The sequence below is a fragment of the Cervus elaphus genome, chromosome 12 (genome assembly GCF_910594005.1).
Source record: "Cervus elaphus chromosome 12, mCerEla1.1, whole genome shotgun sequence".
Classification (NCBI taxonomy): Eukaryota; Metazoa; Chordata; class Mammalia; order Artiodactyla; family Cervidae; genus Cervus; species Cervus elaphus.
The window spans coordinates 98502544-98521677 of record NC_057826.1 but is presented as its reverse complement, the minus strand read 5'-3'; the positions used below and the strand labels follow the sequence as shown (position 1 = coordinate 98521677).

At 43.9% G+C, this 19134-nt stretch overlaps 1 protein-coding gene across 6 annotated transcripts in view; it reads left to right on the top strand.

Moving 5' to 3' along the window:
* MCC (MCC regulator of WNT signaling pathway) overlaps positions 1 to 19134 on the top strand; it is a 488910-nt gene that overhangs the window by 363980 nt on the left and 105796 nt on the right. For all 6 annotated transcript variants that reach the window (XM_043920198.1, XM_043920202.1, XM_043920204.1 and 3 more), the window contains 2 exons: positions 3339 to 3452; positions 17797 to 17939. In XM_043920198.1, coding sequence (XP_043776133.1) covers positions 3339 to 3452; positions 17797 to 17939 — 257 coding nt within the window. The remainder of the gene's footprint in view (positions 1 to 3338; positions 3453 to 17796; positions 17940 to 19134) is intronic.

Genomic DNA, 19134 nt, shown 5'->3' with positions numbered 1-19134 from the left:
GTTAGCTTCTGCTAAACACATGTCTCAGTGACAGCAAGCAATGTGTGTCTATTCTACCTGGTTTAAGTTTTTTCTTCTATCAGAATTGCTGGTGGACAGGGAGAGAAAATGCAGCAGGGAGGGAAAATAGAAAACCCATACGGTTTTTATGCTACAGTCTTCACCTGCAGAGGACACTGTCACAACTCTTGTTTCCTTAACACAGAAGCCTCTTTCTCCTGAAAAAGAAAAACAAAAATGTATTAAAAACTATCCCAAAAGGGTTTGAAACCACCAAGAGGCCTCCCCCAAAAAGTTAGAATGCCATCTTTCTAGTTTATTTTTCTGTTATATATTTATCTGAGTTTTTTTCTCAAAAAATTTCTTTTTTTTTTTTTTAAAGCGTTTTATTTTGTATTGGGGTATAGCCAATTAACAATAGTGTGGTAGTTTCAGAGAAGGAAACGGCAACCCACTCCAGTGTTGTTGCCTGGAGACTCCCGTGGACAGAGGAGCCTGGTGCGCTGCTGTCCGTGGGGTCGCACAGAGATGGGCACGACTGATGCGACTTAGCAGCCGCAGCAGCAGCAGTTTCAGGTGAATGGCAAAGGGACTCGGCCATACATAGACAACTGTCTATTCCCCTGCACACTCCCCGCCCGTTCAGCCTGCCATGGGACATTGAGGAGAAATATTTTAAGTAAACTATTAATTCAAATTAAACTGAACATTGCTGTCATGTGCAACACTGCGAAGTGAGGAAAGGGTACCTGTGGCCTTGGCTCTCATGTTAAGCTCTGCATGAGACTTGACGTCAGCAAGTCAGTCTCTGGGTTTCAGATCCTCACCTACAGATGTGGGAGACGTCATGTGCCAAGGGCCTGCCCCACTCAGACGTCTGTGGTCATTCCACATGTCTGCAGAACAGGTGGGATCACAGATCTAGCACCTAGTCCAGTTGGTTCTTAGTTTGGAGTCCATCGATAGACTTCAGATTGCATCATCATGTTAATGAGGGGAACACTGCCTAAACACCAAGTTTATACTCCTCTCTAGAAGAAGATGGCAACTCACTCCATTACTCTTGCCTGGAGAATTCCTTGGACGGAGGAGCCTGGTGGGCTATAGTCCACGGGGTCACAAAGAGTCAGACACAACTGAGCGACTTCATTAGAAGAAAGGCCTATCCCATTCATGAGATTCTTAAGGAGTCTTCAGGTTAAGAATCACTGATCTAGTCTCGTTTCATGGATAGGCATTTTCCAACCAGGGAAGCGAAGAGACTGTCCCCACAAGCACATCTGATGGATCCTCAGGCCATTTGGAGAGCTGGTGTTACTGTCTCTAAGTCCGTGACTCCTCCTCAGCCGCGTCCCACTGAACCTCCTCTGCCCCTGTACTGTGGTGGAGATAACATCTCTGTTGGTCTCCCCATCTGGGCCCAGTTCATAAAGTCTCTGTGGCCTATACAGTCTCCTCTGTCAGCTTTTCCCCCCTGAATCTCCCCCACAATTCCTGTGGGCAGCCCTTTGGCCCAGAAGTAAGAGGGGAGATAGACAAGAGAGGAGGTCTGTCTACGCTCACATAGCTGGGATTCTTGTTTCCACTCCCTTATCTCTTAAGGAGCACACGAGCTCTTCATGTATTTCATCCTCCTTGTCAAGGGTGAGAAGGTAAGTCTTCTCCCAAGACAGGACATAATTGCATAACAGACCGCAGTGTCTGTCGCAGAGGAACATTCTCAGATTGACAGTTCAAAGGCAGAAGGGGGAACCCAGCTAGGCAAGGGAGTGAATTTGCCTCCCTCTCCCCACCCTGGGAGCCAAACTGCCTCCCAAAATTGTACAATGGGAACACTGTGGTATCTGTGCTGAGAATTCATCACATAAACCCTGTATCTGAAACCTAAAGTGACCTTTTCTGAGCAGCCTTAGCCCCGCATGAGAAGACAAATAACCGCCAGATGGCCTGACATTTCCTTTTTTAAATTTCAAGGATTCTTGATTTCAGCTCTGTTATTGATCTGTTGGTTTGCAGCCCCCATGCAATTAAGTGAAGTCGCACTCACTGTTGTGGTCGTCTCACAAACAACTGCTATGAAAACCTAGCTCTGCCCCACATCTCCTTCTCAGCTATGCACTCTCCCCCAAGCCTCCCAAGCCACCACATGGTGTAGAGAGACAGGCTGCAGAAAAAAGCTTCTTTCTAAACCTGAAGTTAAGATCTTTGAAGTGGAGTTGTATACCGCTGCACTGTCCATCTTGTAAGGTCACTCGGTACTTTAGAGCCTCCTGGCAGAAGCTACACAATTCCTATAAAGAGGGAGTGTTTGCTCTGATTGTCCTCACTTACCCAAGTGTTACATCGATTGAGCTCCACCCAGGAGCGACAGTGAAGGCAGAGAAGTAGTGACTCGGGGCAGGGACGGTGGGAAGGTGTTGCTCGGGAGCATGGTTGAACAGATGTTAAAGACGAGCCCAGCCGTCCGCCTGCACAGTGCAGTGGGCACGTGTGTGGTGAGCGTGTGTGCAACCCGCGCTCAATGGGCAGAGCCTGAATGCTGAGCAGGTGGAGCTCCTGGAAGTGCATGGTGCACTCGCTCATCTGCTGAGGAACGTTCTTTCTCACTCTGCTTATTCTGAGAGGGTCGTCTGGGAAAAAAAAGGAACAGCAAGGGATTCTCAGTTTCTCTTGCCGTAACATGATTTATCAGAGCTCTGGTTGTGCCCTGAGAGGCCAGAAGCATCATCTAGTCTTCTAGACTGTCTGGGGGGCAATGAGGAAGGAGGAGCTGGTCAGAAAGTTAATGGGTCAACCTGAGGAGGAAAGCGTCGGAAACAATGAGCTCTCGCATTCTTTTCTTACTACTCAGCCCCTTGGGCTGTCTGGATACATGGCAATATCTGTGGTTGAATTTGAAAAAAAATTGAATTGCTCCATTCAACTTGCATATTTTCCCAAAGGTAGAAGTTAATTTGATCCTGTCTTTGCCTTGCTTCTTGAGAATCAGGCAGTCCACACCAGCGCTTAATCTGGTCCTTGCTGAGTAATTCAGGGAAAGCCCATAGGATGAGCAGCTTTGCTCTCTGTTTAATCAGACCATCCCAAATTAGGTCCTGCTGCCCACACTTAACAGGGTTCTCCCTGGTACATTCAGGATGACCAGATAACCCAGCTTGGCGGTAGGACTCCTGATTTCTGTCCATTGTCCCCTGAGATTAATGTCACCCAAGGTGTCTGGCTGCAGATGACCCCTTTTCTTTGTGATCACAATAATTACAGGGAATGAAGGGACGGGGACGGAAGTGAGTGAGTGCTGAAGGGTCTAACCTTGTGCCCCTTTCCTCCTGTCACTGCAGCTCCACTTGGCAGCCCTGGCGTCACTCAAGGGAGATATAGTGGAGCTTAATAAACGTCTGCAGCAAACAGAGCGGGAGCGGGACCTTCTGGAAAAGAAGTTGGCCAAGGCACAGGTGAGGAGTCTGGAAAGGGTCTCTTAGTTTTTTGCTTTTTATTTTTTCTTTTTTTTGTTTAAGATAAAACAGATATAGAAATCCCCACAATACAAATATTGCTTAATGATCGAACATCCTCGTAACCACTGACCAGGTAAAAAATTAAAACCTGCTGGCCTTCCCAGGAGTCCGTCCTTCTGCCTCATCCCAATTCGCTTTCCCTGCCCCGGATGTCACCACTACCATGACGTTTCCAGTCGTGTTTCTGCTTCTTGACAGTCTGTCGCAGGAGTTTGTATGTCCCTAGACAGTACAGTTTTGTCTTGCCCATTTGAAAACTACATGTTTACTTTTAATTTCTCAGTCCACAGGTTTTCCCTTCATTCTTTATTGGCTTTACACTTAATCTGTTAAAAGTGTCTGACCTACGGAGTTTCCCCCAGTCCAGATGTTACTGATTGCTCACCCATGGCACAGTTCGCTGTGTTCCTCTGCCCTCTTTATTTCCTGCAAAATGGCCTTGGATCCCAGAGACTCAGTCAGATTCATGGTCAGTCCTTCTGGCGACACTATAAAAGACATTTGTTTTTCCGCTGGGAAGCACGTCGTAGTAGGTTGGCCAAAAAGTCTGTTCGGGTTTTTCAAAACCCCAAACAAACTTTCTGGCCAACCCAGTATCTGGTTGTTTTGCCTTCTAAAGGCAGCTATATTGACACTCAGTGCCAAAGTTCACTGGTGCATCGGGACTTTACAAAATATCATAGTATTTTATTTCTGCCATTTCTTTATCAGTTATTAATTGGAATACTTTTATAGAGACATTTCCCATCATCTATGAATTATTCAAACAATGGTATAGTTCATAAAGGAAAAGTAGAATCAATGCTTCATTCTTTTCATTTAACATTTTTCAAGATAATGAATTGATGACCTATGATCTTCTGAAAGTGCCCAATTATTAAAAAAAAAAATGAACTTCTGAGTTTAAGCATACTTGGGTCAGTCCTTTGTAATTATTTTCCTTGTAGAAACTCAAAGTTTACTCCTTGGCCAGTAAGAACCTCTTCACATGGCTCCTGAATCTTTTGACACTAGCCTAGTAGTGATTCCAGGATTACTAGGAATTACATTTCTAGTAATTCTGTAATTTCTAGTAATTCTAGTAATTTCTAAAAAACCTAGGAATTACTAGGATTACATTTCTCCCCCCAAACCTGGAATTAAGCATTCTGCAAATAGACCTGGTTTTTCTTTGTGGAAAATGGTATTTCAAGACTGCAGTCTGGGTGCTAAGGGTGCTTACTGCTTCCAGGCTGGTCATTGTTTTTAGGCTTCTTTTATATACATAGTCAGGGAATTATTTATTTATCTATATATGTAAGTATTTATAAATTTTAAGATAAAATACCTTAGGTGCTCATATTAATCCCTCCAATTTAAATTCAAACTACAGGGTTCTTCTACTTGGATTCCATACTTTATCTGTATCTCCTTTCTTTCACACTCAAAGTGTTAGTTCGAGAGACTTCCTTGGAGGTCCAGTGGTTAAGACTCTGTGCTCCCACTGTAGGGGGCATGGTGGTTGGGGATCTAAGATCCCATCCACTGTGGTGCAGCCAAAAAATACATAAACAAAAAATAATCCTAGTTTTTATGTTTACAGAGGATGATTGGATGAGAATATTCCATAATTACTGGTTTACTTTATTCTGTATTATATACAATCAGTCTCAAAATAATAATAATCATATTACCATAACAAATAGAGTTACTGAAAAGTTTTTTGCATTATGCTTTCATCATTCCTGCAGTTTTTTGCAGTTGTACTATATCCACACCTTCTGACCATACGCTGGTCACATCTTTCACGTTTTCTCCTCTTAGTCCTCATTTAGTCTTCTACAAGTAAATTATATATTTAATGTTTACGATGGTCTTAATGTCAACATCCTTCTGTTTGTTTAATGCCTGAAGCTTGCTTTCTAATAGAGTTCCTCAGGGAGGACTCACAGGAATAATCTTCACCAGCTTCTTGCTTTTTAATAATGATTTATCTCTGCCCTTTATAATTGAAAGGCATTCCTCCTGGATATAAAACCCTTGACTCATCTTTTCTTTGCCTGAGTATGTTTCTTTGCTCTATTTTGACATAGAGCGTTGCTCTCAAAGTTTCCCAGTAATTCACCTATGTTTCCCTCACAAGACACTTACTTACTGTAGACATTCATAGCATTTCTTTCTCTTTCTTTCTCTCTTTTTCTTTTCGTTTCCCTTCTTCCCTCCCTTCCTTCCTTCCTCCCTCCCTTCTATTAATTTTACTAGAGTAACTCTTATTTTTAGTCATTCTGGTTTGGTATTCTTACATTTTCTGTGTTTTCTTTTGCTTACATTTAATTTCAGAGACTTTTTTTTAAATTATAATATTGAATACTTTGTTCTCTTGCCTTTTTTTTCTTCAAGGATGTTTACTATTCATATCTTAGCTCTTCTGTGCCTGTGTTCAATATCTGGCACTGTCTCAAATTCTCTGTATCTGTATCTCCATCTTCTGTTTTTCTTAGGCCTTGTATGTTGTATTTATTCCCTCCTGGCTTTTTTTTCCTGCATTTTTATTTTATTTCTTGTGTGTACTTTATTACCTTCTTTCTGAGTTTTTCTAACTTTGAATTACATTCTTCTGTGTTTTATGTCGTTTCATCTTTTTGAAGTCTTTTGGCTAATTTGAGATAATAGTCTATTATTTGGGACTTTTTGTGATGGGAGAGGTTCTCTATTTTGTGGCATGCCTTCATGGTTTATAGAGATGTTATCCTGCTCTTTTTTTTCCTTCTTTTTCTTTCTAATAACTTGATGTGGAATTTGCTCTCAGTACTGTTCTGTTTTTCATTTTTATGTGAAAAATAGCTTTTTATTAACTTTTAAGAGGCAGAGTTGAAAATGGCCTTTTTAAGTTTGTAGAGCTTAGTCATCTGTTTCCTCATCTTCACAGGTCATTCTGCTTTCTCACTCTGCCTAATTCTATCCCCTCTCCTGCTTCTTTCTAGTTCTGTTCTTTCCTTTTCCTCTGTCATGCCATCCTGTTCCATTTTGATCCTACTCCCACCAGTTTCTCCTCCTGGTAGGGAGTCCTGGGGCCAGTCTGGAAAGTTCAAAGGGAATAGTGCTTTTGGCCCTTCAGATCTTCCTGTGGACCCCTTGCTCGCTCCCTCTTGGCTCAGGAAAGACCCCTCCCATCTGGCCCCCCCTCACCTTCTGGTATATCTGTTGTTGTTCAGTTGCTAAGTCATGTCTAACTCTTTGCAATGGACTGCGGCACACCTTGCGTCCTCCACTATCTCCTGGAGTTTGTTCAGATTCATGTCCATTGAGTCAACGAGGCCATCCAACCATCTCATTCTGTTGCCCCTTCTCTTTTGCCTTCAATCTTTCCCAGCATCAGGGTGTTTTCCAATGAGTCAGCTCTTCTCATCAGATGGCCCAAGTATTGGAGCTTCAGCATCAGTCCTTAATGAGTATTCAGGGTTGATTTACTTTAGGATTGACTAATTTGATCCCCTTGCAGTCCAAGGGGCTCTCAAGAGTCTTCTGCAGCACCACAATTCAAAAACATCAGTTCTTCAGTGCTCAGCTTTGTTTATGGTCCAACTCTCACATCCATACATGGCTACTGGAAAAGCCATAGCTTTGACTATATGGACGTCTGTCAGCAAAGTGATGTCTCTGCTTTTTAATACACTGTCTAGATTTGTCATAGCTTTTCTTCTAAGGAACAAGTGTCTTTAAATTTCGTGGCTGCAGTCACTGCCCACAGTGATTTTGGAGCCCAAGGAAATAAAACTTGTCACCGCTTCCACTTTTCCCCCATCTGTTTGCCATGAAGTGATGGGACCATATTCCGTAATCTTAGCTTTTCTAATGCTGAGTTTCAAGCCACCTGTTTTACTGTCCTCTTTCACCCTCATAATTACTGGTTATTTGGGGGGGTTTCCAGTTCTCAAGTCCAGCAGTGTTGTCTCTTCTCTGCTTTTGCCCACACAGACACCATTCAGGTCTTGTGGATGCTATTGGTTTGTCCCTACCTGCTTCTGTGTCCTTGTTCAGAGGTTTATCTTCGATGTATAGGTTCTCTATTTTTGTGTGGGAATTCAGAGAGATTAAAAATCAGGCAGTCATCAGTCTAGAATGGCCTATGGCAAGTTTTGAAAACTCATGTCTCATAATCTTAGACTGTCTGAGTAAAGAGGAAGGGCCCTTTGTACTTGAGATAGTCTACTTCCACATTTGATAGGCTACCTAGAGAGGTTAACTTGCTCACCCAAGGTCAGATGAGCAGCCTGGCACAAAGCCAAGACAAGGCCACCAGTATTCTTTTCTCACAGAAGATGGTGCAGGGACAGAAATTTTCAGTTTTTACTTTGGTGAAAACTCTACTTGAAATATTTTCCTTCTGATTATGAAAGTAAGAGATATGTGATAGAAAAAACCAGAAAGACAGTATTATAATTTTTAATAGTGAATTCTGGTGAATTAAAACTTTAAAATCCCTTTTTTGTTATTGTTTCTTAAGGTTTCTTCTTTTGAGCAAGTGGTGTTTTGTTGTTGTTGTTGTTCGTTTGTTGCATTAAAGAAAAAAGTAGGATGATGTAACACCAACAATTATTAATAGTCTTTATTGGTGAGAACTTTTTTTTAGAAAAAAGAAATTGTGAGTGCTTTTAACTGAAAGCTGGACTGTACCCCAGTCTTGACTTTTAAAAGATGACCAGGAAGGTTTTTATTAAAATTTAAGTCTCAACGACAGAGCAGCTTGTGCAGAGGATGATAAGAGAAGCATGGGACACTTTTTGTCTGCTGTGTCAGAGATTGATTCAGCTTCCTTTTGGCTTACTTATGATCAAGACAATCCTATGTAATAGTTTTGATGGCTGGTTTTATCCCTATGTTACATCAAAACACCATTAGTTGCTTCTCACTTGCATTCTTACAATAAATGTATTTAAAAGTTACTCTGTGTTCCCTTCGCTGGAAATGTCTTCCCTGTTCAGATACTAGGATCCAGGAAAGAACACGGGGAAAAAAGATCAAACTTGCCAGGCTCCTACCTTTTATAAAGATGAGATTAATGCAAGAAAAATTAAGAACAAGGAAATGTCTGTGCTGTGCTGTCTGCGTTACACACCTTGGCAGGTGATTCACGCTTGAGGCTTTTTACCAGATGGTGGGAGAGTAAGTCTGTGTGTAAATGTCTCTTCTGCGGCTTTCATAAGTTTTACCAGTTCTAAATATTATAGAGCTATGATTAAAATGTAAAATATAAATGGTGCTTGTGTTCACAAGACATAATCAAAGCATCATCCGTTGAGTAATTACTAATGGTGATACTAGAACTAGTTGAATAAAAGAAGGCTCATTATGCATGGTCATAATGCGGTGAAGTTTTAAGAATATTGATGGAAAGGGAAGAGCTAGTAAAAGGAACCCAAAACCAATATGATAGGGAAGGCAAAGTGTGTCTGTATTAGTTTTTTATTGCTGTCTAACAAATTGCCCTAAACTTACTGACTTAAAATAACACACATTTATTCTCTCCTATGCATCAGGATTCCAGGCATGGCTTAAATGGGTCTTGTGAAAGTTTTGCAGTTAAGGTGTTGTCAGAACTGAATGCTCTGAACTCTCTGAATGCTCAACTGGGGCAGAGTTCACCTCCAAGCTCACTCATGTCACTGGCAGAATTTCTTTGTGGGTATAGGATTCATGGCAGCTTGCTCCCTCAATGCCAGCAATAGAGAGAAGGAGCCTAGACTAAATCTTCTGGCAAGACAGTCTTATACAAAGTAATGCAATCATGAAAGAGACATCCCATCACTTTTGCCGCATTGTTTCAGTTGAAGGCAGGCATGCATCCCCCACAGACTCAGTGAGATGGTATCACACAAAGAAAATGCAGGGATCACATGGGCACCTTAGTCTGTCCATCACAGCCTCCTGAGGGATCTGATTAACAATGCTGCTCACTATTAGCCTATAGCAATGGTGATCATCACCCCACTTTAGCTCTGTTCCATGCCAGGCGGTATAGTTCTCAAAATGATCTCAGATATAGATACCTTAACATTCCCGTCTATAAATGAAGAAATTGAGGTTTAGGGAATTTGAGTATCTTGCCTGAGATTATGTAGCTAGAAGGCACCAAAAGTCAGGATTTTCTCTAGGTTTTGTGGGAATCCATAACTGGACTGCACAGCTTCAGGGGCGGCTCGTGATAAAGAATCTGCCTGCCAAGCAGGAGACCCACGTTCGATCCCTGAGCTGGGAAGATCTCCTGGAGAAGGAAATGGCAACCCACTTCAGTGTTCTTGCCTGGAGAGTCCCCACGGACAGGGAGCCTGGCAGGCTACAGTCCGTGGGGTCGCAAAGAGTCGGATATGACTGAGCAACTAAACAACAACAACATAGCCACATTAATCCTGTATTGTTTTTTAAGATGCCCAGGCTGCCCTGTGGATCTTAAGAAGAGTAGGGAATAGGGCACATATTTATTTAAATATATCTACCCTCCCGAATCCAACAGGTGCTCAGAGATGTTCATACATGTGTACCAACATTAAACAACATCTTGGGGACAGCCCCATAGGAAACTGCCAAAGATCATATATAGTACTGGTTTGATGCTTTCAGCATATTTTCTATGCATTTAGTATGCCAAAAATTATTTTTAGTAACTCCTTTTTTAAAAAGCACTACAGAAGGAGATAATAAAGCAAGCTTCTGAGCCCCTTCAAAATTGGTCAGTAGTAATAGAGTCTACCTTCTATTTCTGAGCTCTCTTTCTTTAGAAAGCAAGTGTTCTGAATTTTCTCCTGCCTGCTTTTAGGAAGAAAACATACGTAGTTTTCATTAAATGTAACGGAGACAGTGTTTTCTTCCATCTTTTTCTCCATATAAGATCCTCACAGAGGTCAGTTGGATGCCTTCTCCTTGCCAGGATCTCTGTCCCCCCATCCCTTCCCTACTGGTTTATACTATTCAGTCCTCTGCTCTGGCTGTTGTGTTTTGTCAGTGATGTTGCCATTGGTCCTGAGTGTCTTTGTTTAGTTGGCCTGGTTCCCCACCCCACCCCTCAGGAGAACCTGGGCAAGGACTTTGAATGAGGATAGAAATATCCTGAGTGGTGTTGTTTGCCATCAATCCAGTGTGATGTGAACCCCCTTCCTAGGATGGTAGAGAGGGTTAACAAATGAATGATAGCTTTGCATTTTTCAAGAATGGAGTTTATAATACCCTTAGGATTGACGACTGAGACTAATATGATGATTAAAGATCAGTGGCCTCTGCAGAGTAAGATAAAACCCAGTAAAGAACATTAAGAAAACCATAAAGCTTCTTAGCATCACTGCATGGCACAGGATTTTTCCAACAAGGGCTCAAGTTCTCAGGCCAGTCTGTCTCAAGGCTGACTCACAGCTTTATCCCTGGGTTGTACCGATTGCAAAAATGAGCCTAAAGGGTTTTATTCTTGATGATTGTGATAATATTGCTTGCCTGTATTAAGCATTTTTGCATATAGACAGTTTCATGAATTTATGTGGCTAGAGGCAAGTATTTATATAGGTTTTAAATTTGCTTCATCATCATCATAGAAGAGTGGAAATCTAGAGAAAAATCTCAGGGGATGTAGTAAGCACCAGATGAAATTCAGGAAAAGCAACATTCCATCCTCTCTAATTCCAATCTTTTTTTTTTTCTTTGCCTTTCAAACTGAAAGTCTGTGGTTTCAGGAGAAACCCAGGTTCTTTATGCTACTGACCTCCAGAAATGCATGGCAGACAAGATTGTTCAAGCCTGGGCTTTCTTGCTCTGCAGTGCTGTTGGATCAGTCAGAAATAGCTGGAAACCCCCAAATGTCCTTCTTTGTAATAACAGAAGAATAAAACGCAGTGTGTTGTTTGAAACCATTTTTTGTTTTGGTCTGCTGAAGTTGTGTGAGATGTTTCTGCACAGTAAGGAGGAGAAAGGAATCCCTCATTTGCAAGTTTTGCTAGAAGAAGCCGCCATTGCATTCTGTTCAGAGAGTTGTTGCTGAGTAATTGACTTTGGCAACAAAAGCTGGCTTGGTGGGAGCTGGAGGGATTTACAGTTCCCTGCTTTATACCCCCTTGTCTCTACTTTTCTATTTTGGTGGTCCCCAGGGGTTGAGGAGAAAGCTGTGTGGGTTTCCTAGCTCCCCTCTGGTGTTGTAAGGCATAATAATCAGGTTTCCTGGAGTCCAGAAGAGGTGATTCAGGGTGGGAGACCAAGGGGGATGTCTCTGCTGCCACGTTTAGGTAAATGGTAGGAGATGTGCCCACAGGTCGAGGAGCTGGGAGGGGGTAGAGGGGAGAAGACTGGCTGCAGCAGCCTCTGAAGGGCTCCTTGATGGCACACTCAGGAATCAAAAGATTTTGCAGAGCATTGTTTGTTATCTGGGTTTTAATACATAAATCAGTCCCTGTGCATTTATTCCATTTTCATCTATAAAATGATTGTATCATCAGTATATGCAATGATAACACATAATACCAAGTTGTCAGTGGCTTAAAATAGCCAAGGTTTGTTTTTGGCTTCTTTTTGGGAGCTTGCTGGGACTGGCAGGAAACTGCAGTTTGGTCCTCACCGAGCCTCCCGAGCTGATAGCCCCTACTGTCTGGAGCGTTGTCAGCAGCCACGGCCAGGGGAAGGGAATATGGGAAAGCCTGCAGGAGTACCAAAAGGCTTGTAGGCAAAAAAGGTGTATATTTACTCATATCTCATTGGACAAAACAAGTCACATGGCCTTATCCAGCTTCAAGGGGGAGAAGAAGTATAATTCTATCACACGCATGGATAGAGGTGAACAGAGTCTTGGTGGATGTCCCTGCCGGCTGCCACAGGGGTACTGATGCTTCTGTGACGCACATCCTGCATGGTCCTGGCGGTGCCCCGCGTACATGAGAAAATACTGGGGGAAATGAACATTATTTGAAAAAGGATTGTGTTCATGGATTATAAAAAAGTGGGTACTTTTTTCATCATTCTTTAGAAGTTTCTGTAATGTACTTAAATTTGTAACGTAAAATCTAAGAATGTGCATAACCGTTAAGTAGTAATAGGAGTCGTTCCCTTTTTTCTATTTGGTTGTCATGGTTATATTACCTTCTTAAATGAGGCTTTACTGGGCTACCTCCCCATACATGACTCTTACATGGAGTTGCAGTATACAGTTTGACCTACCCTGTGTCCCTGAGTAACAGAAGCCGAAATCACCTCCTGGGTTTAAAAAATACTCTTGAAAACTCAGGGTAGTGAGAGGCATGGCTCACTAACAATATGGAGTGTGACTTTTGAACTGGGCCTCGCTATAGTAGGCCAGTCCTGCTTGTGTGGGAGGTCGCCAGGGCAGGAAGGCACTGGTCGCTCACAGAATGCCTTTGTCAGTCCTGGGTGCCACCCACCCATCTTCCACTTTTCCTGCACGAAAGCGCCCCATTCCTGGACTTAGCCTTGTGCAGCCTAATGGGAGCTGTTTGACGAGGATGTTTTGTTGAGCTCTTTTGGCTCCTGCAGGTGACAGCTTGTTTTGCCCTGTGCCATTGCCCTGGTCGGAGTTGCTCCACTCTTCCCCCACACTGCAGCTTAGAAATGCTTAAGGGTTTGTTTTTCACTAAGCTTGGAGAGCAGCACCTCCACATATCTTGGACTGGGCATAGCAAGTATGCACAAAATGGGTGAAGTGGGTTGACCAGATGCCTCAAGGGGATGTTGCTCTGTAACATCAACTATGAGCTCTGTCTTCTCAGTCATTCATTCATCTAGAGTCTAGGAGCTTTGATGATGATTTCCCAGATTCTCGTTTCACTGGGAAAAGAATCTGTAGGCTACCATCCTGCCATCGCTTCTTCCTCACACCTTTCCCCTTATTTCCCTTTTTTATTCACCAGCAGAGAAATCTGCTCGGAAGCTGTGACCACACTTTGTTTCAAGGCAGACGTCACGGTGATGCTCCCTATGGCACCCAGCATGATGTCTTAGACAGTTTAGAAAATCAAGACATATCTATTATTTTTGAGGAAGTATTAAATTATAGAGGCTTTCCACCATTTTGAAAAAAACATGGGAAAATATAGGAGTGTAACCCAGATATCTTTGCCTTCAGCTGAGAAATTTTTTCCTCCATGATGTTCTTGTTTCTGCTCCCAAACAAACCTCTGAGTTGCAAATAGACGTTAGGAATCTTTTCTCTTCTTTAAGCTGCACATCCTGGTCTGCTGAATCACTGGGCTTCCTGCCCTGTCTTGTTTGTGCTCATGCCCTCGGGGCGGACTTCGCAGTCAGACGCGGGGTCGGGGGCGGAGATGGTGTAACACCAGCTGCTCTTGCTGTCTGGGCACCAGCCCTCTGGTCTCCCCACAGGCTGGGCAGCCCCGGTCTGGGAGCTCACCTCTCAGGTAGCTCCTGACCGTCAACAGGGACACCCACAGTGGGTTTAGCGGTTATCAGTTGATCCTCTGCCTTTTTCTTGCACATCTTCAGTTTTAAGTGGATTTTGCAGTTTCATGTCCATTTTGGTGGCAGTGGTGGTGGCCTGTTGACCTGTAGAGACTGAAAGCGGAGGAATAAGTGGGGAATTGAACAGAGAGTTGAGAGCTCGTGGAGTTTGTAAGGGGAAGCATTTCACAGTAGCTTACAGCCCTAGAGAACTGAATGTGGAAAACCCCAGAGCAGGGCAAGACGGCAAAGCATGAGTCATGGCATCGATGAGTTCTGGGTCAGACCGGTCATTATGTCATGATTATTGTCAGATGGGGAACTGGCGACCCTCATGAGAGCGTCAGATACGTATCCGTATGTACATACCACACACATGCCAATGCAGGCATGTACATGTGTGCACACACACTCACAGACACGATTTGAAGATGGGAATAAAGACCAGTCACAATCTCATAGATATTCTTCAGGAATGGAGAGGCATGGTGTTCTGCTTTTAGTATGTTCCAGAGAAAGGAGAACCTTTTTCATTCACAGACAGTTACTGTCTGTGAGACACTGTCATGTCTTTGGACCTCCGTCGTCCCTCTTAAAGTGTGATGGGTCATGGATGACGGATGGAAAGGCATAACTTCATGGAGAGAGTATTCTTACGAGTCTCAGGGCTCAGCTGTGTTTAGGAAAACGTCCATAGAAATGGGATTTCCACTCGTCCTTCCTCCTGGCCTCTGGAGTCCACTTACTTCCTGTGTGTTGGACCTTGAGCAGACGTTATCAGACGTTTCGGGTTCACATCGCCATTTCTCTGAAAGTCACCTTCTCCCTAACGCCCGCAGTGCGGGTTCCTCAACCTTGTTGCCTCCAGCCTTACTTCTGGAGCACTGAGTGGCACCCAGGAGGTTACTACATAGTGTGACTGAGGTCACGCTGTTGTTCATAGGGGTGGCCCCTGCCATGGTTTCTGCCAGCGTGTTTATCATACTTTGCTGAGTACTTCTGTTTCAGTATTGACTTGGGCTTTTGTAGCATCCTGTCTGTTTCTAAAGGCTTTGTGTTCCTGCCCAGTAGCTTCTGGGTTACACCCTTTGGGAGCCTGGCAGATTTATGGCGAGCAGAGGACATTGGAGGTAGAAGGTAAGAAGTCTTACCCTTGCCCTCCTGCCACCAGCCCTGAAAGTGCAAAACTGGCAAGTACATGTGACTCTTGGCGTTACGAAAACCTTGCCAAAAATGAAATTAAAATTCCTCTGCTGGGCAGGAAATTAATCAGGGCTGAATGCAGTAGACAGGGGCTCCTTGTTCAGAAGTGGGACTCCTTGTTCTGTCACTGGCTAGTGTTTTATTGTCATGTAAATGAGATTAAATGCACAGTGACTGATGGGGGGTTGAGGAGGAAGGAGACAAGTGAAAAAGATGAACAGGTTCTTTAGGATTTAAACTTGAGATGCAAAAACGTTTTTATAGCATCTGCTGCTGCTTAATCCATCAACTGCTGAGCAAGGGAAGCTCCTCGGCTTCCTGATACACAGTGATTTATCCATCCCATCGCCCTTCTAGGTCACCCACAGTGAAGCCAGGCTGTGTGCCAGTGCGAGGGCTAAGTCATGACAACACCCAGACCCTGCCTTCCCGGAGTTTATAGTCTGGTAAGAAAGGATACTGGAAGGCACTGTCTGCAAATAGCCAGCCAGATAAGAAATGGCGTCATAGAATCTAGGATTGAAAGTGGCTGAAGCGTATCCTACCAAACTACAGCAAAAAGGAGTGAATTGGTAAAAGAAAAACTGAGCAGCAGTACAGAACGTGGCAAGAAAGCTCTAGAATAGAGGTAGCGGGAATGGACGCACAGTCTCCCCAGGACCCTCAGTCAAGTGAGTTGACCACATGCGACCTTCAATCCGTTCACTCAAGGTTCAGATTTCGAAAAGAAGGTTCAGTTCAGTTGCTCAGTGGTGTCTGTTTCTTTGTAACCTCGTGGACTGCAGCACACCAGACTTCCCTGTCCATCACCAACTCCCAGAGCTTGCTCAATCTCATGTCCATCAAGTTGGTGATCCCATCCAACAATCTCATCCTCTGTCGTCCCCTTCTCCTCCTGCCTTCAATCTTTCCCAGCATCAGGGTCTTTTCCAATGAGTCGGTTCTTCACATCAGGTGGCCAAAGTATTGGACTTTCAGCTTCAGCATCAGTCCTTCCAATGAATATTCAGGACTGATTTCCTTTAGGATGGACTGGTTTGATCTCCTTGCAGTCCAAGGGACTCTCAAGAGTCTTCTCCAACACCATAGTTTAAAAGCACCAGTTCTTCGGTGCTCAGCTTTCTTTACAGTCCAACTCTCACATCCATACATGACCACTGGAAAAACCATAGCTTTGACTAGATGGAACTTTGTTGGCAAAGTAATGTCTCTGCTTTTTAATATGCTGTCTAGGTTGGTCATAACTTTTCTTCCAAGGAGCAAGCATCTTTTAATTTCATGGCTGCAGTAACCATCTGCAGTGATGTTGGAGCCCACAAAAATAAAGTCTGTCACTGGTTCCATTGTTTCTCCATCTATTTGCCATGAAGTGATGGGACAGGATGCCATGATCTTCGTTTTTTTAATATTGAGTTTTAAGCCAGCTTTTTCACTCTCCTCTCTCAGTTTCATCAAGAAGCTCTTTTGTTCCTCTTCACTTTCTGCCATAAGGGTGGTGTTATCTGCTTATCTGAGGTTATTGATATTTCTCCCGGCAATCTTGATTCCAGCTTGTGCTTCTTCCAGCCCAGCATTTCTCATGATGTACTCTGCATATAAGTCAAAGCAGGGTGACAATATACAGCCTTGATGTACTCCTTTCCCAATTTGGAACCAGTCTGTTGTTCAATGTCCAGTTCTAACTGTTGCTTCTTGACCTGCATACAGATTTCTCAGGAGGCAGGTAAGGTGGTCTGGGAATTCCACCTCTTGAAGAATTTTCCACAGTTTCTTGTGATCTACACAGTCAGAGGCTTTGGTGTAGTCAATAAAGCAGAAGTAGATGTTTTTTCTGGAATTCTCTTGCTTTTTCTATGATCGAACGGACATTAGTAATTTGATCTCTAGTTCCTCTGCCTTTTCTAAATCCAGCTTGAACATCTGGAAGTTCATGGTTCACGTATTGTTGAAGCCTGACTTGGAGAATTTTGAGCATTACTTTGCTAGCGTGTGAGATGAGTGCAATTGTGCGGTAGTTTGAGCATTCTTTGGCATTGCCCTTCTTTGGGACTGGAATGAAAACGGACCTTTTCCAATCCTGTGGCCACTGCTGAGTTTTCCAAATTTGCTGGCATATTGAGTGCAGCTTCTGCCTGCCTTGCAGCTGGAGAGAAGCAGAGGATGTGAATGTGCCACAGAGGCTGCGGACAGCGGCAGAGGGACCTTCACCCGACGAGCGGACGAGAGCTGTGCGCTGTGCTCACTCGCTCGTGTCCGACTCCCTGCGACGCCCTGGACTGTAGCTCACGAGGCTCGTCTGTCCGTGGGGTTTTCCAAGCAAGAATACTGGCCTGGGTTGCCATTTCCTCTCCCAGGGGATCTTCCTAATGCAGGAATTGAACCTACATCTCTTTTCTCCTGCATTGGCAAATGGGTTCTTTACCACTAGAGCCACCTGGAAATGTAGAGCTAAAAAAGTAGAGACTTGAGTGGCCATCAGGGACTTTGTGAAGTTCAGCTGTTGATGTGTCTTCTGGGCCAACGAGCAGGTATATGTTTATTTGGGGCATACTCCATGTCGAGGTTGTGATGGTTTGAGGCCGTAAGACTTAGACTCTCTTGCTATTAGGTATGTCAATTCATTGGCACTTCTGTCTTGTTCTCTTGATCCCAGTGTGAGCAGTCCCATCTCATGAGAGAGCATGAGGACGTCCAGGAGCGAACCACGCTTCGGTATGAGGAACGCATCACAGAACTGCACAGTGTCATCGCTGAGCTCAATAAGAAGATAGATCGTTTGCAAGGCTCCACCATCAGGTAGTCGGCTCCAAGTCACGGCTCTCTCTCTGCCCCTCTGGGTGGTAACCTGTGTTTTACACTTGAAGGCACCCTGTGAATTACGGGCTTCCCTTGTGGCTCAGCTGGTAAAGAATGTGCCTGCAATGAGGGAGACCTGGGTTCAACTCCTGGGTTGGGAAGATTCCCCTGGAGAAGGGAAAGGCTACCCACTCCAGTATTCTGGCCTGGAGAATTCCATGGACTGTATAGTCCATGGGGTCACAAAGAGTTGGACATGACTGAGCGACTTTGACACTTTCTATGAGTTACAACAGTGTTTTATTTATAACTAATATTTTTACAGTTGATAAGTATTTTGTCTACTCTGTCAACTGTGTGCTTTCGCCTCCATTATTCCATTTTGACTTTGATCTTCATGGTAATCCTGAAAGGTAGACAGGGTAGGAGTTGTAATGTTCAGTTGACTGATAAGAAGAAGTTGAGTGAGATGCTTTATTAACAGGTTCTAAATGCAACCCCCTCTATCTCCCTTGGGGATTTTGAGAGATTTATGAATGTTGATTTTAACTAACTGTTACATATGCTTCTTTGTTGTTGTTCAGTCACTGCTTCTACTGCTGCTAAGTCACTTCAGTCGTGTCCGACTCTGTGCGACCCCATAGACGGCAGCCCACCAGGCTCCCCCGTCCCTGGGATTCTCCAGGGAAGAACACTGGATTGGGTTGCCATTTCCTTCTCCAATGCATGACAGTGAAAAGTGAAAGTGAAGTCACTCAGTCATATCCGACTCTTAGCGACCCCGTGGACTGCAGCCCACCAGGCTCCTCAGTCCATGGGATTTTCCAGGCAAGAGTACTAGAGTGGGTCGTATCCAACTCTTTGTGACCCCACGGACTGCAGCACGCCAGGCTTCCCTGTCCTTCACTTTCTCTTGGATTTTGTTCTAACTCTGTGATTCAGTGATACCTTCGAACCATCTCGTCCTCTCTCGCCCCCTTCTCTTCCTGCCCTCAGTCTTCCCCATTAGCAGTCTTTTTCAGTAAGTTGGCTCTTCACATCAGGTGGCCGAAGTATTGGAGCTTCAGCTTAAGCATCAGCTTCAGTTGATGCTGAATTAATTCAGGATTAATTTCTTTTAGGATTGAACTGGTTTGATCTCTGGCTGTCCAAAGGACTCTCAAGAGTCTTCTCCAGCACCACAGTTTGAAAGTAT